The sequence below is a fragment of the Amblyomma mixtum genome, chromosome 7, assembly GCF_055824585.1.
Source record: "Amblyomma mixtum isolate Tamu chromosome 7, ASM5582458v1, whole genome shotgun sequence".
Lineage (NCBI taxonomy): Eukaryota > Metazoa > Arthropoda > Arachnida > Ixodida > Ixodidae > Amblyomma > Amblyomma mixtum.
In genome coordinates this window covers 71044432-71070642 of record NC_143018.1, presented here as the reverse complement: position 1 = coordinate 71070642, position 26211 = coordinate 71044432, and the positions used below count along the sequence as shown (strand labels likewise).

The window sequence follows — 26211 nt, the reverse complement described above, 5'->3', positions numbered from 1 at the left end:
CGCTCTACCAATTGAGCTAACCGGGACGGCAATTTTTCTTTAACTACGAAGTTTCTGAGAAAGCTGTATAACTTTCCTCTGTAGCCGTATGGCTGCGCTCGGGTGGATGTCAATGAGTAATTACTCCCTTATAACACCTAGGGTACAATAGAAACTGAAAAAAAAAAAGATAACTAGTTGGCAACAAAAGACCACGGCCTGCAGAATCATAGCAATAAACAAAGTAAATATCACAATGTTCCCTTCAATTAAACAATTCAGAGGCATCAAAATCTTAGTGCTTATAAGTTCGCCTAGTGATCAGCATTTTCTTCAAGTAACAAGAAAAGCTTTAACAACGGACAACTTCCTTGTCACAAAGGACAGTGCGTGCTGATCATGAATGTGGGCGGAGCTTAACTGCTGAGTGAAGTTGTATCCAACTAGAGTCAGTTTAGAAACGACCAGTTCAGTGGAGACCATTTATAACGTAACCGCTTATGGTGCGGGACCGGATATAGTGCGGTTTTTGCCGGCTACCGGTCTGCTTCCCATAGGACTCAATGTAAAGTAATACCGCTTAAAATGCGGTCGCGAGAAGTGAAGTACCGGTAACAGAGCAGTTTTAAAATCTGCTCGGTGACTGTGTGCAACAGCAAGTGCGCTTCCCTGTGCGGCACCGAAGGCTTCTGAGGCGCGCTGCTGTTTACTCCGCAAAATAAACATGACAAAAAATTATGCAGCAATTCATGGTGCCTCAGATAATGATGCTTTAGCATACCGCATGCAGCGCAACCGCGTTGGTGGAATTCGGCATGTGCTGATATCACGCACATGCGCAGTTTCGCGACGGCCGTTGCAGTAACTTCTGCAGGTCTGCGGTCGCATTGTGCTAAAACTAATCTAAGCATGCAGCGGACTTCGTGGGTTGCTTTTTGTTCAGTGATAAATACAGCATTTTTGAAAGGGAAGCTACCCATCTAGCGTGTACTTTGACCTCAAAAAAAGCTGTTTTGGTTATAGTGTGGTACCCCTTATAGAGCGGATTTTCGCAGCTACCGTGACAAACATTATAAGCAGTCTGCGCTATACTTCCAACAAGGTAAAGAATTATACACAAACAGTACTTTGTTTTATAATTGATGTACAAACAGAACGACACCGTAAGCCCTTCATTGCAAATTTGTTACGTCTGTAATATCAGGCTATACTGTACCTAAACATCTATATACCTAATAGGACAACCGAGTTGATAACGTCCACATTACATGGCACTCTACTCACAGACCAACTGAATCAAATGAATTAGTAAAATATCAAGGGAGCAATGAATACAAGCTTTCTTTTTTTTTCATAATAGGCTCTAAACTAATGCTACCAATGCTATGTGGTCATGGGTTTTGTATGTACAACGGAACAACTGCCACCTTTACATCAACTAATTTACTTTTAACTCCTGAACTGGGGAGTGCATCTTTGACATCCGCCTCTGGCATTCTCACCCCATGAAGCAGGTCTAAAGACTTCAAATGTGCAACAAACAAGACCAGCTGCTTCCACCTATCGCAACTAATAAGAACTATATGTCTAAATATGTCTAATTTCATTTATTTGCAATAGGTAGACTGAATATTGACTGTTTTTGGAGGTAATCATGAAGTGCAAGCTGCCCTCTGTATCACACCCTTCTTCAATATACTAATCACATAAAGAAAAACATGAGCAACAAAAGAATTTTCCTTCAAAAAAATTGACAGGACAGTTACCACTGGTTAACGCAAGATTCAGCGACAGATGTTAAGGTATTTGTACTTTACTGTATGTTGTGATCGACAATATGAAAGCACCCTCACATCTGTATAGTTCTAGGGTGCTCGTATTGTTTTTCCACACATAGCCATTTTTTGTCTACGTCTCCTCTTCAGACCACCGCTCTAGAAGTAGTGCGTTGCCAATGATCCTCTCCTCGGGCAGCGCGTTTCGCAGCGGCTGCCGCAGATGGACCGTGCTACATTCCTCCACTCTTTCCATACCATTCCTCTTCCTTGCAGGGTAATCAGATTCCAGATGGTTACTGTGGTACGCCTTCTTACACTCTCGCCATAACCTCCTCCTCTTGCCATACCCACGTTCCATAGCAACCCTCCTTTTCCTTCTAGGGTAACTACCCTCCAATTGGTTCCCATGGCAACCACGCACCAGGTGTGCCACCTCACGCTCTCGCCATAACATCCTCTTTCCATGGTAATCGCCTTCCAGACGATTACTGTAGTAACCCCCCTTTGGTTACACTTTCCTACCCATAAAGCCTCCTTTCATGGTAACCCTCCTTCTCATCCTTACAAAGCAACTACCCTCCGGGTGGTTTCCGTGGCAAGCGCCAACCAGTTGCGCCTCCTTACGCTCTCGCCATAACCTCCTTTTTCCAGTGGAGACATCCTCCAGTTGGGAATTCCTGCGCCCTCCCGATACCCCCCTCCTTCCAAGGTAACCACACTTCCAATGGTTCCTGTGGTAACCACCCACCGGTTATGCATTTCTCGGCTCACATACCTTCCTCTTTGAACTACTCTGCGAGTGGTTCCCATTGCAATACACCCACCAGTTACACGGACAACTACGACAGACGACACACTACTATGACGCGAAACCCCGGAATGGGTGCTTAACAGTTCTTACTGTAAAATGCCATATTAAACATGTCATGACTTTCAAGGAAATAGGAATTGGGATTTATTTGTTTAGTGTAACAAGCAGTAAAATGCCATATTAAACATGTCATGACTTTCAAGGAAATAGGAAATGGGATTTATTTGTTTAGTGTAACAAGCAGTTGCGTTCACTTTCAGCAAAACACTCCCCAGGGCATACCGGCAAGGAAAACAAGTCCTCAGTTAGATGGTCTAGTACCCTATGCAATGGGAATATTAGAGGCCATGCCAACAGCCAACGGTACACAGGCAGCCTTTACCTACACTGCGCTCAAAGCTTACAATCCGTCCTGACTGACATCCGATGGACACAAGCGCAAAGGTTGACACTAACCGACCGTAAAGATCACGATGACATCAAAGGCAAATGGGTCATAGGGCTGAACTGGCAGCATGTTGCTGCCACTCGTGCCGTTGATGGGCACGGCCAGCACCTCCTGGGCTGACTCGATGAGCAGCGGGACGCCCATGCCGAGTTGAACCACCACGTTGATGACATTGCAGAAGAGCAGCAGCAGCTCATGACAGGTGTACTTGAGGTAGAGGACACTCTGCAGAGAACAAGAAACATGGCATGCAATATCAAAACAAAAAAATTGCTGAGGCTTAGCTAAGGTTAAGCCTAGTCAGATGCGAAGCATACTGGTGGCTAGGATTGGTAATACATGGCTTTCCTTGGTTGAATACTTGGTCATTTTAATACAAGCCTTCGTCGTGGGGGAAGACAACGGCATGGCTACAGCGGAACGCCGACTAACCCCGAGATGCGCGTTGGGTGAGCGCCTGGATTGCCACAGAAGCCGCGTCCGCCTGCCCAGTAGAGCGAGTGTTTCACCTACACTGAGTGTGAACGCGCGTTCGAAATGCGCGGGAATGCCGCTCGAGGACATTCCGGCGTCTGTGCCATGGCATCGTTCTCCCTCTCCCAGCGCGTGACGGCGATCTGTCGTGACGTCATGTGTCACGTGGTATGTCACATGGTGTGACATCACTGTACCACGTGGTGTGCACGGCGTGTAACCACGGCGAAGGGCTGTAGTGTACCTCTAGTAATATGCTTCGCATAAAAAAAATGGTTGGTTGGTTGGTTTATGGGGTTTAATGTCCCAAAGCGACTCAGGCTATGAGAGATGCCATAGTGAAGAACACCGGAAATTTCGACCACCTGGGGTTCTTTAACGTGCACTGACATCGCACACAAAACAAAACAAAAAAAGATGTATATGGGGCTACGAGCACATAAAAACCTCAAGTGCTACGGAAATTTTTAGACGGAGTTCAGTTCACAGTGCAGCTCAGTTCTGTTCACACTTCCACAGGATAGGAATTTCCTAGCTGAATCGCGTAATTTACATTTGGATTTGTGCTAAAAAAATTGAAAGCTACAAGGAGCCTGCCATGTACAAAAACCAAAAATAAAGAATACTTTTTCAGATGCGACATGTAGTGGAGGTGGAGATAAGGTGTCTGGAAGACCAAGACATCTTAGAACAGGTAACAGGCCCAACCCCATGGGTCCCGCCCATTGTAATTGTGCTTAAGCACAATGACATGCAATAAGCAAACAAAGCCATTGCCTTAGAACATCAGATCATGCATAACGTCGAAGAGGCCATCAGCATTCTAAATGATGCAGCATTATTTTCGAAGTTGGATCTCAACGAGTGGTAGCACCACCTAAAGCTGGAAGAAGGTTCATGAATGGTAACGACCTTTTCCATACACGATGGACTGAGAAGGCAAAAAAGGCTCTTGTTTGGAGTCAATGCTGTTGCGGAGATATTCGAGGACACCATAAGAAAGACAACTGCTGCCTAGTGAAGAAGGCATCGTTAATATCAGTGGTGACATTCTTCCCTGAGGCAGCACGACAGCATAATTGAAGAACATGGCTGACAGCTGTGGCTGGAGCTCAAGCACTTTTGAGATGCAGGGCTCATCCTGAAGGAGGAAAAGTGCATGATAGAATCCAGGAGACCAACATCCTTCAGTCATGTGTTCTCTCCTATCAGAGTCAGTGTAGATCCCGAAAAAGTGGAAGCAATGGCGAAGATAACCGAACTGAAGTCGCAAGCCTACTTGGGATGACAAATTACTGCAGCTCTTTCATTCCTCACCTGCCACAAATAGTTGAACCACTAAAGTGCCTCACCCATGCTCACAGAGAGTTCTCTTGGATGAAGCAGCACCACAAAGCCCTGGATTATTTAAAACAGGAGTTAGGGGAGGATGCGGGTCTTGAGATCATAGAAAATTGTGAAAAAGTGCACTTTTTATAAAAGCATTTTTTCGTACTAAATTACTACTACTTCGTACTAAATTTCGTACTAAATATTAGACTATATCTCTGAAAAGTATCCGCACTCAAAACAATCCCAAAGTACAAAAAAATATTTTAAGAGCCGCGTAGCTGAAAAATGAAACACGAGCTTTCGTCGATTAGCGCCCTTTTGTATGGCAGCTTCCAAGATGGCAACGAAGCAGCGCAGCTAGTGCAGCCAACACTACAGCTGTTTTCAAGTGATCCAATTTCCCGCACTCAATAAGTGCTCACAGACTTCAAATGTCTATGTCATTCATAACATTATAAATACAGCCTCCACCTTACAAAGTTTTTCTCTGGTTTGCCTTGGGCGATGGAGAGATTGAAATGACGTTACTATCAATTTATTAGGGAGGAGAACTGTACGGTGATGTTTTTTTTGCTAGCTTTTACATTATGAATCAAATTTAACCAGTAGCTTTCCTAAATTACCAGCCGACTCATTTTGTACACTCTATTTATATTTTTTTACCAATGTATTTTCTGTGAGGCAAGTGCTAAAACAGCATCACTGCACAAAGTGCATCTTAGGGAATGCAGCTTTGTAAATGTTTGTAATAATTTCTAAATATTTTCTGGCTAACGGCCTGTAACGAAGGGCTTAATTAAAACCATAAAACTCCGTATGTAGCCCATATGCTAGTTGAGGTCTTTAAAACCTAATTGCATATCCGGACTCTACATAAAAAAGCACACTTTTACAGTAACTATGATAAAGATTAAGCCAGAAATAAAAGGTAGTTCTAAGACCATTATCCACCCTTAAAAAGATCTCGCATGTTAGCATATTCTGAAGCCAACAGAGAAATATATGTCATCACTGATCCCAACCTGACAGGATAGCACCAGTGTTGGTCCAAGAAATGCCAATGAAAAGGAAACCCAACATCTTTGCATGCTACCGCCGAGTGCTAACACCAACTGAGAAAAACCACACATAGACTGGCAAAGGGATGCTGGCTATTATGTCCATGACTGAACACTTCAACTGCCTGATTGGAGGCAAATCCACAGTGAAGACCAACTCCCTACCACTAACTAGTGCATCCACAATCAAGCACCGAAGTGCAAAGCTATCAGAGAGACTGGAATGTTTTAACCTGAGGCCACAGCACTACACTTCTGGCATCCAGCACACATAGGGAGGAAACCCGACCAACTACGTGTACGGACAACCACCACTGCTGATGTGGAAGGTTTAACGGTGGTCCCAGGTTCGAACTCCGGACCAGGATGAATTTTTCCTTAATTATGAAGTCTCGGTGAAAGCTGTATAGCTTTTCTTTGTAGCTGTATGGCTTCGCTTGGGTGGATGCCAATGATGGTTTGGTTTATGGGGTTTAAGGTGGCGGTCCCACTCTGACGGTGAGCGGGAACCATTTTTGGTGATATTTGTACGTCGACTGTACCTCGCTCGTTCGCTTCATAAATATGGTTCAGATATCTCCGAAAAGCTACTTTTCTCTGCTTTCAAAAGATGCATTTTGTTTAACGGTAGCTGCAAATTTGATTCAACTGTAAAAGAAAACGCAAAGATGAAAACTGGCAGTTGAGCTCAACTTGTCTCAGGAAATGCAAAATTGTGAAAAACCTCTTACACCTAGAGAAATATCTTTCGAGATACTTTGAGATCGGATGCTAATCACCATATTTAAGCATTTAGAAGTACGTGTATAGATTAGTTTATTAGCCACGCATGTTTGAAAAGCATAGAAAACAGAACAATGTAATCTGCAATAACTTTTGGGATATGCATTGCACTGCGGCGCCTTTTTGTACAGTTTGAGATCGTCTAATCGCCCTTCCATTCTGCAAATTTCATCCGTCTGCCTTGTTTAGTTTAAAAGTTATTCCTGATCAAAGTTAGCGTTTTTTCGAAATAGTCAAAAACGGAATGCAAAACTGTTCAGGTAACCAGAGCGTGGCAGTTTTGAGATTTTGCGTGAAGAAACTTAATACTTCGCTCTACGCGGCTAAGCATCGCCTTTACTCTACGGCTTTTGGGGAATGCGCAATGTCTAGTTGATTTTAGCTACCTTTTTTGTTCTCCTCATGAAGGACACAAGCTCTTGAAACGTTCCGCGGCTTCTTTTTTTCTGGCAAATATACTCTTAAAATGTCGGTCTCTCATTCCTTTAATCAACTTGTAACAATTGCCAAGAACAAAGTCCACAGAATACAAACAATAATAGCAATAACGCAGCGACATGCGATAAATGTAGATAAATTTAGTAAGTGGCGCCATCTACACACATGCACGTGTACTAAATAATCACAGTTAAAAAAAATAACGAGTGTGGCGCTGCTAAACATTTACAATCAGGAGGTGTTCACGAGAGGGAACGATACCTCTACGATGTTCGCACGTTTCCCTCGATTTTGCCCTATGTAGTGTGTGTCGAACTTCCAAGCAGATTTCCGCCATATTGCTTTGCTGGATTGTTTTGTAGCGTAAAGCTAATAAAGCCACACTACGCGGGTCAGAGCCGAGTTTTGCGCGAGTGTGCGCCGCCTGTTATGCGCATGCGCGAGAACCGCGTGACGTCACGAGAGGCGCAGATCCGCCGGTGCGTCGCCTCCTCGCCACAGCCGGTGCGAGCTCCTCGCTGCCGGCGTGCGCTCCTCTCCGACGCGTGACCTCGTGTTTACGACAGTTGCGCCGCGCGCTAAGGAGAGTCGAGCCGCTGCCAAACGGCGCAGAAGACTGGAAAATGTAAATTCTTCCGATCCCGAGGTTGTCGCCTGGCAGTTTGCCGTCGAGCAGCCAAGGCGAAACGTGCGGCCGAAACACCGGATCACTTTACGCTACGTATATCCAGGCATAGCAGAGCTAAGCCACTGCCAATTTTTTTCACCTGACGCTACGAAACGCATTCTGGGCGTCGTATTATTTTTCGAGGACAGCTTTGGCATTGCTAAAGCGACAGGAAAGGGAAGAGACAGGCTTTCGCTTCGTGCTGCCGGTTGTTCGTTGTTCCGGCTAGCGCTGTGGAGGGGAAGTTGGAGAGCGCTCGATTCGCCTGCACTCAATGCACCAGTTCGGCAAAGTTCTGCGGCAGCGGCGGTGCGGCGGGTGTGTACCGCTAGTTCCGGCACTTTGAGCGCAGTTTGGCACTGTCTGCTTCCAAAACGGATGGTCGAGTGCAGGCCTGGTCGTCGCTAGCCTTTGTGATGCCAATGAATTGCAGCCAGCTGTTTACAGCCTACATCAGCGGCAGCCAACCTCTCGTATCTCATGAAGAAATGTGCAAACCGCACATCACAATAACATGTTGCCATGAACCAGCCTCGATCCGTTTCTTTGGAGAACTCGAGCAGCGTTCTAGCTTGTCGACGAGTGAAAGTTACTTGAGTCTCCGCCGTTTATCACAACCCGCAAACCATCATCTGCTTCCATGGCGGCTGCAGCTGCACTATTTCAGCACTAACCATGGAGCAGGTGCAGTTTTCCTGAACTAGACTCGCACTTCTTTCAAACGAATGCCGTGGTTCAGAGGGCGCCATGTTCCTCCGCTGAAATGAATCCATGTGGTATATAAGTCGGGTACAACTCAAGAACGAAGCAACACATGCCCATCAAAGGAGACCGCCCAGCCAAGCGCGTCGACCGAACAGTTTTCTGTTCGGTCTCCACCGGTCCACCGGTGCGCCGCGACAGCACAGGTGGAGACTGAAGCCGCCACGACCGTCTGATGCCGAATATGACCCCACCTGTAACATTCAGCGCTTTTGCGAAAAAGACGCTCTCGCGCGGATCTATGCGAAAGGTGAGCAGCCCAGCCCTCTCCCCCTTTAGTGGCCAGTGCAGCTGAGACAATAAACGGGGGCACCACACCTACTAGTACCTTCGCCTTTCTCCCTGTCTTTTCCCCTGCTCCTGCTCAGGTGCTCCTAGAGACGATGGCGGATGCCGGGGCAGCAAAATCTTTTCCTTTCTTTTTGCGTTATTATTCTTTTAGCCTAATCCCGAACAAAGGACATCCACTGTCGGCGACACGAGGACAAAGCGCCGACTCCTTCGCTCTCTTTCGCAGGCTTGGCTGCATGCACAGCCACACAAATCGATGTGATTGGCTGGAGAGCTCCGTCTGAGTTGCGTGTGCCGCTTCGTTCTTTTGTTGTAACCGACTATAGTGCTGAGAAGTCCCCTTTTCGGGAACTGGCACAAAGGACCGCCCCCTCCCCTTGCTGCGCGCCCCTCCTGCAGGCGGGGTAGACTAGCGCCGCAGGAAAAGGAATTCTCGGAAAATGATTACAAGCACGTTATAAGCGGTGTTTACATGACCGGTTGAGTGGAGGATTTGAGCTGAAAACCGGTTACTGGGTTCATGTAAACGAGTCGGGTCCGGGAGTCGAGGGAGCGAGTCCAGTCAACTCCGCTGCAGGGGGTGGGTTGACTCACTCGACCCCAACAGCAGATAGCACGTAAACCGGTCTGAGTCGGGTTAGTGGAAGGAGGGGTGATAAATGCGAACCTGTTATTCGCTTGCGCCGTAGCGCCTGCGAGGCAGCCGTGCATGCCGCAATTTTCCCGGCTGCCACTGCCCTTTCCCGCTGCGCCGTTCGACGCTTGGTGCCGCTGCTGTTGAACCGGTCGCGACTCGCTAAAATCGAGTTCATGTAAACATGCAGTCAAGTTGGGCTGACCTTCCTCAACTCGATCTCCTGGCTCGACCCGCCGAAGTCGGGTTCATGTAAACGAGGCTATAGTTTCCTGACAATAGACGGTGTGAAAATAGCAGCTGTTCCTACAGTTTCCAGGTACGCGCGCGTGGACACGCACGCATACACACACACATACGCGGGCGCACTTTTTCAATCTTTGATCCCACCAAATCGAGGCAAATCGACGCAAGGTTAGAAAGATATACATTTCAGCACGCGATGGAAAATTCTGGAAGGAATAAGCAACCTAATGATGCAAACTGGATACAAGAAAGACGTACGTCTAAAATGAATAAGAGCACGCAGTTTAGGGTCCAAACGAGAGAGGGGAGGGGGTCGCCCTAAGTGCCTACAGAACTATCGCTTTGTAGCCGACCCCTTTTTTCTGGCAGCATTCCTGCACACCTCGCCCCCCCCCCCCCCGTTTTTCTTCGTACAATGTCTATAAAAAAGTCTCGAGTCCGCCTCGTGAATGGTATGCATCTGTATACTGCATTTTTGTGAGCCTTGGCAAAATTCCGTCGAAGTTGATCGAATTGGTTGCAAGGTGCCGCCGCATGTACGACGAATATTTGCTTCTGAGGTAAACACATTCCGACACCCTGCGGTGCTAACCCTCTCAATAGCAATTTCACGTCTCTTGCGCAATGTCGATTCATCTCAAGGGTAAACAGAAATTGACAATTGCCCACTTCTCTCTGCCTTTTTCTTTACCAACCATAGTTTATAAGGTTGGACAGGCATACGCTGAGCGTTGACTAAATTGTATAGCTGTCTTTGTTATAGTTTTCTTATCATGGATGCAATATCATTTGATAAAAAAATATATATTTTTTCAGCGCTATAGTTAGCAGGTTACACTCTAGACCAGGAGTGTTCCGACTACTACTAATATTACTATGCATCAACAGTGACGAAGTGATTGAACGCGCAAAAGACGAGGGCAGAAGGAAGGACACAAGAAAGGCACCGATTTCAACTATAAGGTTCATTGAAAAAAAAAAACGCTAGAAATACATACATGGGACATAAACATAATTAATTTTCTTTATTTCACACCTTCCTTATTTTCGGCGTCCGCTTCCTCTTTTCGCTTACTTACTAATTTGCTCTGTGCAATTATGTCGACAATTATCACTAACTCTCCCAAGTTTCCACTGTGTCGACGTTGTGCCTTTTGCGATGCGGGCTGGGCAGCATTATTTTTTTCTTTTTCTTTGCTCCCACTAATATATGTCACGACATTGAAAACAGGAAAGTCTGTAGTCGCGTAAAACTCAAGAACGAAACGGCACATTCCCTCAAAGGAGGCCCTCCAGATAGTAACATCGACGGTACAGCTTTCTGCGGCTATTTAGCCAAGGCTAAACAAGAGAGAGAAGGAAACGGTCCTCTGTTCCCGTGCTGGCATCCTTATCCCGAACAAGGATCACCTCACCTCTGACGCCGTTTGGACAAAGACGGTACCCTCTTTGCCCCGGCTCTCCAACTTTTTCCCTTCACCCTTCCGGAACCATAGACCGAATAAAGGAAGCCCCACTCTCTTTGGCTTTGGCGAGGGACAGGCAGAGAAAGAAGCATGCGGAACCACCCCAGCCAACACCTCCCCCCACGCACGACGGGGACTAGCAGCCGGGCTTGCCATGGTTCGTTTGTAATCCTCTGAAGGCAGGCGCAGCAACAAAAGAAAAGCCTTCACGCAGCACGGGTGCACGGGTCAAGAAAGGACCGGACACGTATCTCAACATCTCAACCAAAACCAGTCTCGGGTCGCTGGGGGCAAGACGGGTAGACACTTTTTCAGTGATGGATCAGTGTCGTAGCCTGGTGGCAGAATATGAACTACTCGCAAGATGGCGGCAGTGGAACCGCCACCTTAACGTCCCAAAGCGACTAAGGCTATGAGAGACGCCGTAGTGGAGGGCTCCAGAAGTTTCGACCACCTGGGGTTCTTTAACGTGCACTGACATCGCACAGTACACGGGCCTCTAGAATTTCTCCTACAAAGAAATTCCAGCCGCCGCGGCCGGGATCGAACCCGCGTCTTTCGGGTCAGCAGCCGAGCACCATAACCGCTGAGCCACCGCGGCGGCTGGATGCCAATGAGTAAGTATTCCGTTATCACATCCAGAGAGTATGCTGCAACAGATGAGTATGTTTCCTTCATCCTGCAGACTGGTACACCGATAGCACTGACAATGCAGAGAAAAGGCATGAAAAAATGACCTGAAAATGAGACTGCTCATCACAGAACTAAAAACAAGTGATTGGACATTACCTGAGAGACTCAAAAGATGATGATCTAAGTACCTTCATCCAGATCAGGAGTGAACTAATAGTCACTAGTAGTGATGATGTTTTGAGGGGAACAAGGCTGGTAATACCAGAAGAAGCTCAGTCACAAACCATCAACCTGGCACACAGAGAACATGAAGGCATGAATTATACCAAACTGGTCAAGATGAAGATATGGTTCCCAGGAATTGACAAAAAAGCAGAGTCAGCTATCAAAAACTGTGAAGATTGCCACAGAAGAGTTGCAGAAAAATAAGTCCACCATTGTGCATGATGCCACTCCTAGATGAACCATAACAGCCACTGGCAGCAGACTTTGCATTGAATGTAGAAACTGTGGCAGCAAAGCTGAACAACATGTTCTCACACCATGGAAAATTTCACGTATTGAAGAGCAACAATCGTCCCCCTTTCCTCGGGAAGGAATTTCCTGCATCCCTCGAGCTCACGGGCATTCGGCATCACAGGGCAACACCCCTGTGGCCACAAGAAAACGGCGAGGTTGAGAGATTTATTATAAACGTAAAAAAAACAGCCGAGACAGCAGGAAGCAACTGGAAAAAACATCTCTGTGAGTTTCTTCTGAACTAGGGAACAATGCTATATCCCTGAACACATCAGCTGAAATCCTCCTGTCGTGTCCGGTCGCTGTGTTGAATGCAGCGAAGACGCACACGGTACTTTAAGACTTCGTTTATTTAAAGCCGATGAGGGTGCGACCAGCGTCGACCGAGGCAGGAGCCGAACTGGCCGCCCGAAGAAAGGAGGGAGCTGAGAAGCGTCCACGGGAGGGAGTGGCTTCCCAGAACAGGAGGAGGGTGCGGGGGCGCACCGTGGGGGGGGGCATCTGGTGACAGCGTGCGACGAGGGGCAAGCGGTCGTTAGGAGGAGGATTGAGTGGTCGTTAGGAGGAGGATGCGAACTGTCGTTAGGAGGAGGACGCGGGGGCGCACACACACAAAAGCAATAAGGGGACACAACACTTCCTTCCCCCTTAGAAAGTTGCCTGGTATCGTGCAGGGGGTCGGCGCTCACGCGTGGAGGCGCGCTGGCTTTGTGCGCTCGGGGGAGAAACACTTGTAGGCTGGCTGTTGTTCGCTGTGTCTCCTAGGTCTGTCCTGGGCGAAGTCTCTTCTTCCGGGAAGAGGTGCCAGGCTATGTGGGAAGATGGTGCACGTGTTCTCTCCGCTGGCGGACAGCTCTCAGACGGCGTCGTAAATCTACGCAGCTGGTTGAGATGTCGGCGTGCTACTGTGCCATGTATGTTGACGAGCCAAGAGCGCAGGCCTATGCGTCTGACAATTGTAGCTTCCTCCCAGCGTGGCTTTTTCAGAAACTGTCGGGCGAGGACGCGCTGCCCCTCATTAAGCGTGCCGCAGCGCGGAATTGCTTTTTCTTCCCGGAACGTCTCTGCCTTTGGCTCGGGGAGGATGGCTGTGAGCTGGGTTCGCATTTCACGCTCGAACATCATTTTCGAGGGGGTCTCGCCTGTTGTGCTCTGAACCGTCGTGTGCTGCTTGAAGAGAAAGCGCGCAAGGCGGCGCTGCAGCGAGCCTGTCTGATCTCTTTCAAGGGCGCGTTTTAGCTCGGCTACGTAGCGCTCGGCTTGTCCGTTTGTCGCTGGGTGGTAGGGGGCCGATGTAACTGATGAGATCCCGTTGTCGCGATAAAACTTGAGGATCTCCGCAGACACAAACGGTGTTCCGTTGTCCGACACTACCTTGCGCGGCAGGCCGAACGTTGCAAATAGTGATCGGAGGTTGTCAATGACTGCTGCCGAAGTCGTCTGTCCCATTTGCCTTATCTCAAGCCACTTTGTGTAGGCATCTACGACCACAAGGAAAGTGCAGCCCTCAATTGGTCCTGCAAAATCAATGTGCAGTGTGTGCCATGGTGTGTCTGGCTTTTCCCATTCTGGGACAGGAGCTTTCGGCGGGGCGCTCCGGCTGCTCTGGCAAGGCTTGCATTCTCGCACCACTGTTTCGATGTCGTTGTCAATGCCAGGCCACCACATGTAGCTTCTGGCACACTTTTTCATTGCAACGATGCCCCGATGTCCGGCGTGGATGAGAGACATAGCTTGTGCGCGTAGTTCTCTCGGCATCACAACTCGGGACCCAAATATGATGCAGCCGCGATGGGTGCTCAACTCTGTAGCTCGCCTGTGGTAAGCGTCGAAGTTGTCCCCTTTGAGTTTATGCACGTTGCCTTGTTGAACAGCTGTGTAAACTAGCCGGAGAGCTGCGCACTTCTGCGTAGATGCTGCAACTGTGCCTGCTGTAAGCGGAGGTTCTGGCAGTGCTTCGAACATCAGAACGTCTCCTGGTGGAAATGGTTCGTCAACAGTTGCGTCTAGTGGCAGACGGCTTAGCGCATCGGCGTTTTGATGTTTGCCGCATATCATCACGCCTAGTGGAGAAAACCAATTTCTCCCTAGAAGGCTTGATCCTGTGCCCTTCACAACAAGCAGAGGTAGCGTATGGGTCTGGCCGTTGTAGTTAACCTGCACGTTGGCAGAGCCCAATAGTGGCAGATTCTGTCCTGACCACGTTCGCAGGTGCGTGTCGTCTTGTTGCAGGGCGGGTGCGTCAGATGGCCATGAAGTTCGGAACGTGTCCTCACTGATCAGAGTACAGGCTGCGCCGGAGTCCACCTCGAACTTAATCAGCTGGTGATGTACGCTTACTTCTGTAAAAATCTTCGGTCGCGTGCCGAGATTCATGGTGTTCAGGTCGTACAACACAGATGGTGTTGCTGATGTTGTTCCATGGAGATCAGATAGCGGCGTATTCTCTGAGGCGTTGACGCTGTGATTAGGCTGGGAAGGTGACTTTATCTTGGCAAGTCTCCGTTTCGTAATGCATGCTCTTTCGATATGCCCTCGCTTGTGGCAAAAATTACACGTGGCTGACTGGAATCGACATCCCTGGGGGTTGTGTTGGTCGTCACACCGCCAGCAGCGTTGTGCCTTTTTGACCGATTTTACAACAACAGAAGGCTTGCGCACCTGGTTGCTTGTCTGGTGTACCGGCTCGGTGTTCCGGCGAATCCCTCTCTGCTGGTGACCGGCGCTCTCCGCTCGAACGGCGATGTCGTAAGCTTTGCTGAATGTGAGGTCCTTCTCAGCGAACAGGCGCTGCTGCAGTGACTCGTCACTCAGTCCGCACACAAATCTGTCGCGTAACATCACATCCAAGGGAAGCATGGTGGTGTTAGCAGAAGAAGCTGCGTCTCCCTCCTGCCCGGTAGCTGTTGTCGACAGCGTTCCAAAATTGCAGTCAGCAGCGAGCTTCTTGAGCGCGGCTACGTAGGCGCTCACAGTTTCTCCTTCCAGTTGATCTCGTCGTTGGAAGCGAGCCCGGCTGTAGACCTCGGATGGCCTTGGGTCGTAGTGCTTTTGCAGCGCTTTTACGATGTCATCGTAAGACACTGCCGCTGGTGTGCTTGGCTGAATAAGGGCGCAGACAGTATCGTAGGTCTGCTCCCCGCACAGCGTCAGCAGGTTGGCCCTCTTCAAGGCTGGGTCTGTGATGTTGTTAGCTTCAAAGTAGAACTGAAGGCGTCCAACCCACGATGACCACGATGAGCCGTTGAACTCTGGTATCTGATTGGGAAACCCTCGCGTAGCCATGGCTTGTCAATAGCGTTGCGTAGCGCGGGTCGAATCCACTTTCTCGTCGCCACTGTCGTGTCCGGTCGCTGTGTTGAATGCAGCGAAGACGCACACGGTACTTTAAGACTTCGTTTATTTAAAGCCGATGAGGGTGCGACCAGCGTCGACCGAGGCAGGAGCCGAACTGGCCGCCCGAAGAAAGGAGGGAGCTGAGAAGCGTCCACGGGAGGGAGTGGCTTCCCAGAACAGGAGGAGGGTGCGGGGGCGCACCGTGGGGGGGGGCATCTGGTGACAGCGTGCGACGAGGGGCAAGCGGTCGTTAGGAGGAGGATTGAGTGGTCGTTAGGAGGAGGATGCGAACTGTCGTTAGGAGGAGGACGCGGGGGCGCACACACACAAAAGCAATAAGGGGACACAACACCTCCTTGAAAGGAAGATTCACACCAACATCTGAAGAGGAAACATCATCACAAAGAACTCGAAACAACTGACAAAGAAAAGAAGCAGAAGACGAAGAGCTATGCTGATGAGAAATGAACAGCGATGCCTCTCATGGCTTTTAAGAAGGGGGCATAGTGCTGCTAAAGCACTCATCACCATGCACTCATGAACCCCCTTACGAACTGCGGCCTTATACAGTAACCAGGGTTCAGCAAACAGCTATCACTACTGAGAGAGCAAAGAGGGCCCTCAGCAATGCTCATTCTTCACGCTCAAACCCCAGGGAAGTCAGCAAACCCAAGGCACTGAAGAATGGGACCACTGTAATACCCTCAAGAGATGCACGTTCGATCCCGGTTGGGGCGGTCGAATTTCGAAGGAGGCGAAATGCTAGAGGCCCATGTACTGTGCCATATCAGTGCACGTTAAAAGGACACTGAGGAGAAATTGAAGTTGGCTTGTATCGACAGAATACCAGCTCCTGATTACAAATACGCCACTCATACTGACAACAAAGCTCTTGTAACGTAGAAAAGAGCAAGAACCAAAATACAGGTATCGCCGCCACAGGCCAAACTCGCAAGTACAAGCGTGATGACGTCATAGGACAAAGCAGTGTTGCTAGAACCAATGGTTCTAGTAACACTGGGACACGAGGAGCCACAAATCACTGAGGCGCAGCCAATGCATGCATAAATCTCCTTGACGTCACCAGATGGCGCCACGTACCCGGCAGCTACGCGCGCACCTGCAGCATCAGGACCAATCAGCACCTGCTCACCGGCTATAGGCGGGCTCCCGGTATTCCGCTAACAGTAACAAGGTACATGGTATGCTAAAGGTGTCTATTTGCGAGAACTTCGTTGACGACTTCGAGAACAGGATCCATCGTAACGCTGGCGAAACGCCGATGCAAACGTAAGCGAAGCGACGGTAGCGGCGGGCACAATAGCCGATAGATGCCTTCAACGTGAGGCCGGCGGTAGCTTTCATTTCGGCTGCTGCTAGGCCGCTGTGCTGGCGGTCAGAAATCACGGAGTCTGCGTTACGTCATGTTTCACGTCATGTTTCACGTCACTTAGTCCTGTGTCGTCATAGGAGAATCCCAGGTTTGAATCTGAGCGGCGGGAAACACTTTTTCAACTTCGAATCCAAATTTCTCAGAAATAAATGCATCTTTTGCTGCCGGCCAAGTGGCAACAAAGCCATGAAATGCCGAACTATCGGATTTTGCTATAAAAAAATATTAACAGAGCTCTCCTCACTGTCCCTTTAACCGCCAATTTATTTTCCGAAAAACGTACCAAAATCGCCAATTTTTTTAAAGTGACTCTAATTTTCTCCATGTAATTCTGTTTCTGAAAATATATTACTTCGATGGTTTCTGGCGAAAATTAACACAAAAAGTTCAAAAAGAAAAACAGTTTATGAGGGTGGCTTTCCCACAGTGGATGCTGTAGTAATGCGAAGAACGCATTGAAACACCGCGGATTTATTTCATATTATACACTGTGATACAAAAGAAAGTGAATAGACATTACTTCGTCCTAAAAGGAAGGCCTCGTTCAGCTTCGAGATAACGGGCCACAATTTCCAGAGCCTGGGGTGCGGGTGAGTCGCTTCATCCATGGTTTCCATATCGGTGAAATGGAGGAAGCGCATCAACGCGTTGAAGCGATTCCTGCTCATGGCCTTCCTGAACACTGGTGTCTGCAAAATTTCTTTTGTAGACCAGTACATTTCCACTCGAGGATCACCAACAATACCCTGCAATTTTATCAGAGCTAGGAAGACCACGATCTCATCGCGGTCTGCCGGTTTCCATGCAGAACGCCAAGCAGCAAAGTACTCTACCGCATAGCGGTTCGTCTCTGTGACGATTACGTCAATGATGTCCCGGTCAAAAAATGCCTAAAACCAGCCGAGAATGCCGTGCTCGTCAGTGGGCTGCCGCAAGATCCCAGGCACTGAAGAAAAATGGAACCGTGGAGGCGCGAGCGGCGGGTTTTTCGTGCTCGCACGCTGCTACACACGTGCAGCGACTCACCCTCTTCGTCATCGCTGCTTTTGCCGTCATCTGAAGCCGACTCCAGCACGTACAAAGTCCGAGTCACTTTCAGACACAAATTTCATATTCTCAGAATTGCTGCTGTCACAACTGCTTGAAGAAGCAGCTATTTTTTCTCAGGACACTGCCACCACCAGCATTCCTCATGGATGACGCCGGCGCAAAATCCGTTTTTTTATAGTCGACCACCGCCCTCTAGTGTTCAAAATCGCAACCAGTGCAATTGACAACCGTAACTCGTCTTTTGAGGCGGCAGCACCGCAATATCGGGCCGGACGAGTGTGCCTCGTCAATGGCGATTTTGGTACAATCTCCCATGACGAGTACAGCTCGGGGCTGGCGGTTAAAGGGTTAAAGAACCCCAGGTGGCCGAAATTTCCGGAGCCCTTCACTACGAGGTCCCTCATAGCCCAAGTCGCTTTGGGACGTTAAATTGCTCTAAACTATAAACCAAAAACCATAACATCCTGAAAAATCACCACGTGACGCAGATTATCCGCAAGGTGGACCAGTGGCTGAAAATTCAGGCCCTTCAGAAATCTGGCCAGTCATGAACGATGCTCATCACAACTCCAGGTTGACCTCCATCCAGGAATCAGGCAAAGCCCTGGCTGCCAAGCCCACAGGGAGCTGCTGAACAAATTAGAGGACTTCACTCTTGGCTGATGCATTCCAACTAATTAGAGGCCGAGAGAAATTTAGTGTTCTGGAATAAAAGTTGGTGCCTCCAGGATGCGCTGCTGGATTGTAAAAAGAAAGCCACAGTGGAAGAGAGGTTTGGTTTGGTTTATGGGGTTTAATGTCCCAAAGCGACACAGTCTATGAGAGCCGCCGTAGTGAAGGGCTCCGGAAATTTCGACCACACGAGGTTCTCTAATGTGCACTGACATCGCACAGCACACGGGCCTCTAGAATTTCGCCTCCATCGAAATTCGACCACCGCAGCCCAAAAAGAACATGAAAGTATGTGTTTATTTTTGTGAGAGTTAATCGGTTTGAATCCACCTGAAATAACTGGCTAAAATGATGTCCTAAATGGGAACATTCCAGTAGTGTGCCATGTGCATAATGCAAGATGCACCGGCTTAAAGAGGCTATTGTAACAACACACACGCTTCAAGAAGTCAAAAGGGTATTCTTACACGCAGCCAGACCAGACACCTTCTATTCAAATCCTTGACTAAGAAGTCAATTGTTGCGAAATCATATGCATCAATAAGGCATATGCCGTGTGTTTTGGTGAACAGTAAACAAAAAAAAAACTTGCTGACTGCGCGAAACTTGCTAACAGCTCAGCATCCGTTTCTACCCACAAGCTGTGACAGCTACTCCAGCTATTTGTAAACTCAGTTGGGGCGGAAATGTACGTTACAGCGAGCTTCTGAATATTTCTTTCCTCGAGCAATTATTCGATCCCTAACGGATGCATAACTATTAGTTTCGTGCGAGAAAGATTTGCCAAGAAACCACATAGTACTGCACTTTCCGAGTAGATAGGCGAAACCCGCCACAGAGCTGCATGTCAGTTTGGATAATATTACTCACCAAGCGTCCAGACACGGTGAGTAATAACAAAATCCGCCCAATAACCCCCGCCCATAAGAAAGGGAGCCCTTGACCCTCTTGGAAACAAGTGCATGTAGCTGCATTTCCTGTTCTTTTTCTGTTGCATTTACTGGCGTTTTTCAATATAAGACGGTTACAGTTAAAGTTCAGACAGCGATCTGTACCAAATAGTTGCAGCTACGGTGCAGAGAGTGTCGGGCACGTACTACAGCACATACGTGACGCGCCCGGGACGCGAAAACATGAAAAAAACGCGAAACCACTGTGTTTTAAGCAGTTTCTGTTAACGGTCGCGTACAGCTGTCGTCCTGCGAATTAATTCATGGAGGTTTAGGTATGCCATACACAATATGGCAATACTCATGACATATGCAAAGCCGAAGCTGTCTAGTTGCAATGCCAGCTACAATACTGCAGGTAGTAATTGCAAATCTCCGTTCGACTTTGCATTTTTGCGAAAGTACCACCAACTAGTATGTTCTGACACGTTTGCGGACAAACGGAGGTTAAATATGGGCCGGACACAACGCCGGCAACACGCTGTCACAAGGAAAGTGAATCTGATACAGGTACAAATGATCGAGTGTCCACTCATCTTATACCAGCCGTATCAATCGGTGTTTCGAGTTTATCTTGGAGAGAGCCGATATATTTACTTACGCCGCGGTAGATCCTCGTGTAGGAGCCAGAATTCTCGTACGCGGGCAAAAAGTCGACCCGAGGCATCGCCGCCTCTTATCGCTGTAAGCATAACTGTCATCAGAGAACTCACGCTGCAATCAGCCAGCGAAGAGCACGTGCTTTCTTGTTTATAGTTTTTTTTTTTCTCGGCGCGCTCCTGGGCGCGGCAGTCGGTGGTTTTCACATTTCCTTTCCCTCTACCTGTCTCCCTCCCCATCCTCCTTTGTCCATGGTTGCCGAACGCAGAGTTGTCAACGCGCCAAGCAAAACGCCATCGCCGCAACGTATCGATTTGTCGAGACCGTTGAAAAGTAGCGACAGCACACATCGCCTTTAACATCGGTAAAAACGCGAACCCGATGATCATATGCCGATGTGGCGCAAGGAGAGCTACGGCCAAAGAGCGCCAAACAGTAATAAGCTGCACAAGCTGTCCAGCGAAAATCTGTAGTACATACAAAAACAAAGTTTAACATGCATCAAAATATTGCTTTCCCACCTTGTGATAAGGACAACGTTAAGGACAACGCAGCGAGCTATGGAAAGAAAAATGATAGGTATAACTTTAGGAGATCGGAAGCGGGCGGAGTGGGTGAGGGAACAAACGCGGGTTAATGACATCCTAGTCGAAATCAGGAGGAAGAAGTGAGCTTGGGCAGGGCATGTAATGCGAAGGCAAGACAACCGCTGGTCCTTAAGAATAACGGTGTGGATTCCAAGAGAAGGCAAACGTAGCAGGAGGCGGCAAAAAGTTAGGTGGACGGATGAGATTAAGAAGTTTGCGGGGATAGGGTGGCCGCAACTGGCAAAGGACAGGGTTAATTGGAGAGACATTGCAGATGCCTTTTGCCCTGCAGTGGGAGTAGTCACGCTGATGACCTTGTGATCTACCATCCTCAAGATGTATCGCCAATTTTACTGCGTAAGCACTACCAGTATTAACAATGTAAAAAAGATGGGGTCTTGTCTGGATTGGAGTAAAAGTATCCAAGCAGCCATCGAGGGTACAGTGAACTCTAGGTCACTGTATCGAGGGTAAATCCAACTGCTTACTGAGAATTGTCACATCAGATGTCCGAGAGTCCCCCCGTTTTTCCTGCATACAATAGAACACCGTTGCTCAATGCTCATGACAGTCAGAGCAGGCAAGGAAGAACAGATAAACAATCTTCGTGCTGGGCTAGTTGGTGGGACATAGTTGAAACTTGGTTCAGCGCAAAAGATGAACACAAAGAAAGGAAACGACACACACGGAACCAAGTTTCAACAGATAAACATTTTATATGCACTGTTTGCATGTTCTGAATGAATAAATGACAAATGAAAAAAAAACATTTCTTTATACAAGTGCTTCTTTCTTCCAAGTTGTGCCGATACCTGCCCAAAACCATTCAAAGGGCAGATAGAAATCACAGCTTGTTACTGTGATTTTAAAAATGTGATGCAGCCTTCTTTTTCAGAAAAGCACATATATGTTTCAGAACTCCATCAGTAAACTGAATTTCACAGTATGTTGCAAGCATGAATGTGCTGTCCCACATCAGTCCCGCAGTCAGCATGACTGCAGCTTAAACTGCTTCTTGGCAGCAGCTCAAGCAGATGAACAAACAATAAAACAGGAGACTGACACACTTCAGATTCATCACCAACAGCTGAAGTCACCAAACTTCCCAGTCACTGTTTTCACTTTCTTCTCTGGGACCTCAGCCTCCTTTTCTTCACCACCTAGTTTGGTAGTCTCTGGGTTGATGTACTTGCCAACTCCCTTGTGGAATTCTTTGAGAACCCTTTTTGCTTTCAGCTTTCCCCTCTCACTGTGCTCACTGCTTTCCTGCTTCTTTTTAGCCTCCTCCTCCTCTCTTTTCTTCTTCAACTCCTCATCAACTTCTTCAAAAGGATCCACAAACACAACAGCCTTTAGAATGACAATGTCTTCAATGGGACGGTCCTTGTTGTCAGTTTCAACTGCCTCTATGGCGTTCAGTGCGTCCATGCCACCGACCAGCTTTCCGAACACGGAGTGCTTTGAATCCAGGTGACGGCAAGACCGATAGGTCACGAAGAACTGAGACTTGTTAGTGTTCGGGCCTTCATTTGCCATACTCAGCATTCCCCTGCCCTGGTGAACGAGGTTGGGTTTGAACTCATCCTTGAAAGGCTTTCCCCACAGTGACTCCCCTCCTTTGCCAGTCCCTGTTGGGTCCCCACCCTGAATCATGAAGTGACGAATGGACCGGTGAAATTTTGTGTTGTCGTAGTACCCCTTTTTGCACAAGCCCATGAAATTCTCGCATGTCTTGGACACGGCGTCGCAGTAGAGCTCGAAGTTGAGGTTTCCGTGAGTCGTCTGAAGTTGGACGTAGCCTTTCTTCTTGACCATGGAGTACCGCACCACGTCATCTGCCAACACGGCAGGCTCATGCGCCGTCGCGACTTCCATCACTGTCGACGTGAACGACGCGGCCACGGCTCCCGTCGAGTAGTGGGCGGCGTTGAATTTGTCCGCCTTTCTGACCGTCGCCTCCGTCTTCTCAGCAGGCGGCTTGTACTCCTTGTCCAAGGTATCGAGGATTGTGCGTGTTTCGGCATTAATCTTGCGCAGGGTGTACTTGGGGTCGGATTTGAGCCTCTCCTCTTCGGGATCCAGCACCTTGAGGTTGTGCTTGAGGTGGTGGAATCGCGAGAGGTTAAACTTCTCGAGGTTGCTCGGGTCCTGCAAGGTGATGATATCCTGTCTCGTGAACGGTTCGTCCGTTAGCAGGTCCTTGAAGTTCTTGGCTCTGAGGTTGAGCTGGTCGATGGCTTCATAAGAAAACACGTTCCCCGTCGTCTTTATGGCGATGATGTGAGAGTTTTCGTTGAACACCTTGTACAGGACGGGGCAGTGGTACTTGCCGTCGGCATTCTTCTTGAAGTTGAGTTTGATGAGCTTCTTGGCTTCAAGGGGCTTACCAGTGGCGGGATCGATCCCGTACTTCTTGATGAAAGGAACGATGTTCATGATATCGTAGATTACGCCTTCGGGTGTGCACAGTGGGTGCTCGAAAGGCTGCAGCGACAGTGCGCAGTGGTCGAACGGCAGTCGCTTGAACTCGGAACCTTCGCCCTGGCGTGCCGAGGCGGCTCGGCGACCGCCGTATATGGTCGACCATTCTGTGGTCGTCAGGTAGAGCTTGTCCTTCTGATGCTGACGCTTTCCCATTTTGTATTCGAGGCTGTATTACACTTCGAAACAAGCGTCTACATGGGAAAAGAAAGCGACACTGCGCAGCAACAGAAACGACGAAAGCTTCTGCAAGCAGCCATTACGTGATGTCACTGCCGCTACTGCAGCCACTTCCCCGTTTACAAGCTCATGACAATTTATCAGTTTCGGTTTCGCATTAGAGAAAATGCGCTACATTAGCTGTTTGCCTGGAAAAAAGAGAGCCCGCAAAGGACAGAACGCCCAAGACAAGTAGAAGCCAACATATTCGCCTCAATACCTTCAAGAAATGTTTTCAGTGGACTGCGCACCCTCAAATTTCTCAGAAGCTTGGCATCGGTGCCTGCATCTTCTGCACAATATAAATGGGAAATCACCACCGCTGGCGAACGCCCTCATGTGCTGTGCGATGTCAGCGCACGAAGATCCCCAGGTGGTCGAAATTATTCCGGAGCCCTCCACTACAGCGCGACAGTTACAAACGGGACAAACCCACCCTATACCACACCACATGGGCTTGCCAGAAAATAGACGAGTTAGCCATAAAACAAAACCCGAGTGCGGAAAAGTGGGATAGGATGCTATCCAGCGACATCCTGAAAGTTCAACGAGGCAGCTACCTTCAGCGGAGCCCTGGACTAGGAGAACCGATCCTGAAGAGAAGATGGAAGACTCCATCTGAAGCTGCAAAAACCACGGTAAAATAGAGCAAATAAACGTTTCTACCACCACCACTACCACCTACAACGCCTTTTTTTCTCTTTCTTCTTTCACTCCCACCTTCCTCCTTTCCCCGCGCGATTCGGGTGTCCCCGAGATATGAGTAAATTACTAACCAATTTTATTTTTGATCCTCTTCCCTGACCTGGTTTACAGTTTAGGGGGGGACACTGGTCTTTGAAACCAAAAAATGACCAAAAAATCGGTTTTCAAAAAGTGACATCTGTGGATCTCCAGCTATTATTTTCTAATTGTACCAATTTTTCCTTTCAAGAAATCAGCATTTTGGCCATAGTATTAAATTCAGAGATCATCATGTGAGCTGAATCTATGCAGGAGCAGACAGTTAATTGGAATGAAAATTTTGGACATCTGGCTGTCTTAGTTATGTCGATATCTCTAATTTAGGACAGATAGAGATGTCATATTGTTTGCTAAGGGAAGCTGAAAGCAAAATGTGTAAGCAGATTTGTTCAATCGCACTTCAAAAATTTATAATATCGCAAAGTTTATCGATGCAATGCATTCATGCCTTGAATATTGATATTCCAAGTGCTGTAATATTACTAATGAGGGTAAAATGGCAAAATGGTTTTGATTGTTGCACTCTTTACTCACCATGCTACGTAGCCATGGATTAAAAAATGATTTTTTATTGAGCAGTCTTTTTTGCACAGAGGTACTAATGAATGAATAAAATTAATCATCTTGGGAACCGACTAGTTTATGAGAAAGGTGATTTTATTGTTGAAATCGGTACAAAAAACTGAGCAAGGTGGTATATTTTAATTAGGATTGGACTAAAAATAAGGAAAATAGGTCTAAGACCAGTGTCCCCCTTAACGAGCAACCAATGAGGCCAGCAGGTTTTGGTTCTAGGTGGCAGTATATTCTGGCGACTGGTTTATTCGCATTCAAATTCATACAGAGATTGTAATTGTGGTCTTACTAGGATTTTCAGCCATGTCCGAGATTTGTCGACGGGGGTGCCGCAGGAACGCACGAGCTTGTGCGTCTTCCTCTCACAACCACGCAGTGCTAAGCAGCTTTCCTCGATTATACTTCCTCGCAATGCCAAATGTGGCCAAGCAAGACTATCCGAGTGTTCCCGCACCTTTCTACTTCTCATACCCTTCTCCTTCGCGTAACATTAAAGGGACCCTGAAATGATTTTGATGGTTACATTCCACGCAAAAAATTTGTGGAAGTGGTCTTTGTGAGTAATCTAGTCAAATTTGAAGGCTCTGCATGGATCCTGTCATCTAGAAATAATTTTTAAGAACTGCTGTTCGCAATTAACCCATTAGGGCAACACCTGACCGCCCGTTTTTAGCCACCAGACTCCTGCAGACGTAGAGAGGGGCAATGGGGTGATGGAATATCAGTTGCTCGCGTGCTTTTCCTAACCTTATTATATTTTTTTATGCTCCTTTCAACCCTCAGTCAGTTGGTGAATTTTTCTGGGAACAAATGGATGGATGCGAGAGCCTTAGAATGCAAACGTTAAATGCATTAACCCTGCATTAAAAACAGATAGTCTACCAATCTGCCTCTCAAAAAAGCAAGCTCGGAGAGATGCGGGAACCGGCGTAGGCATCTGCGGAGTAGAAATGAGGCCAGCAAAATCAAGAAGCACTGGCACATGGCACCTCCGTAGGCTGAGTAGATAATGAAAAAATTCCATGCTGTTTGCTTGTCTCGACCAAAGTCATGGGACATTTCTCGCTTCATTCAGAGTAAATAACAACGGCCAGTGATGTCCTGCTTTTAGTGTCAGTTCTTATACAGCAGATGGCAACATCGCTCCCTGCAGTTTGCCAATCTCATTCTTGTGAAAGCCAGGGTTGCATATATCGCGTGTTGCGGAAATAAACGCGACCCGTAAAATGCTTCTTTCAGCTAAACGGGCTCATTGTTCGAGCTCAAATTTCGCATAGAAATGGC

At 47.9% G+C, this 26211-nt stretch overlaps 2 protein-coding genes across 2 annotated transcripts in view; both read right to left on the bottom strand.

The window, feature by feature from the left end:
• Positions 1–20520, bottom strand: part of LOC149336432 (uncharacterized) — a 39446-nt gene extending 18926 nt beyond the window's left edge. The window contains exons 1-2 of the mRNA XM_089552893.1: positions 20322–20520; positions 3025–3241 (exon numbers count right to left, since the gene is read on the bottom strand). Coding sequence (XP_089409019.1) covers positions 3025–3241; positions 20322–20387 — 283 coding nt within the window. The 5' untranslated portion in view covers positions 20388–20520. The remainder of the gene's footprint in view (positions 1–3024; positions 3242–20321) is intronic.
• A 1079-nt stretch (positions 20521–21599) lies between these two features.
• On the bottom strand, positions 21600–23648 carry LOC149336431 (RING-type E3 ubiquitin-protein ligase PPIL2). The gene has a single exon (XM_089552892.1). The coding sequence runs from the start codon at positions 23542–23544 to the stop codon at positions 21985–21987; it is 1560 nt and encodes a 519-aa protein (XP_089409018.1). The 5' UTR covers positions 23545–23648; the 3' UTR covers positions 21600–21984.
• Positions 23649–26211: the final 2563 nt, after the last annotated feature.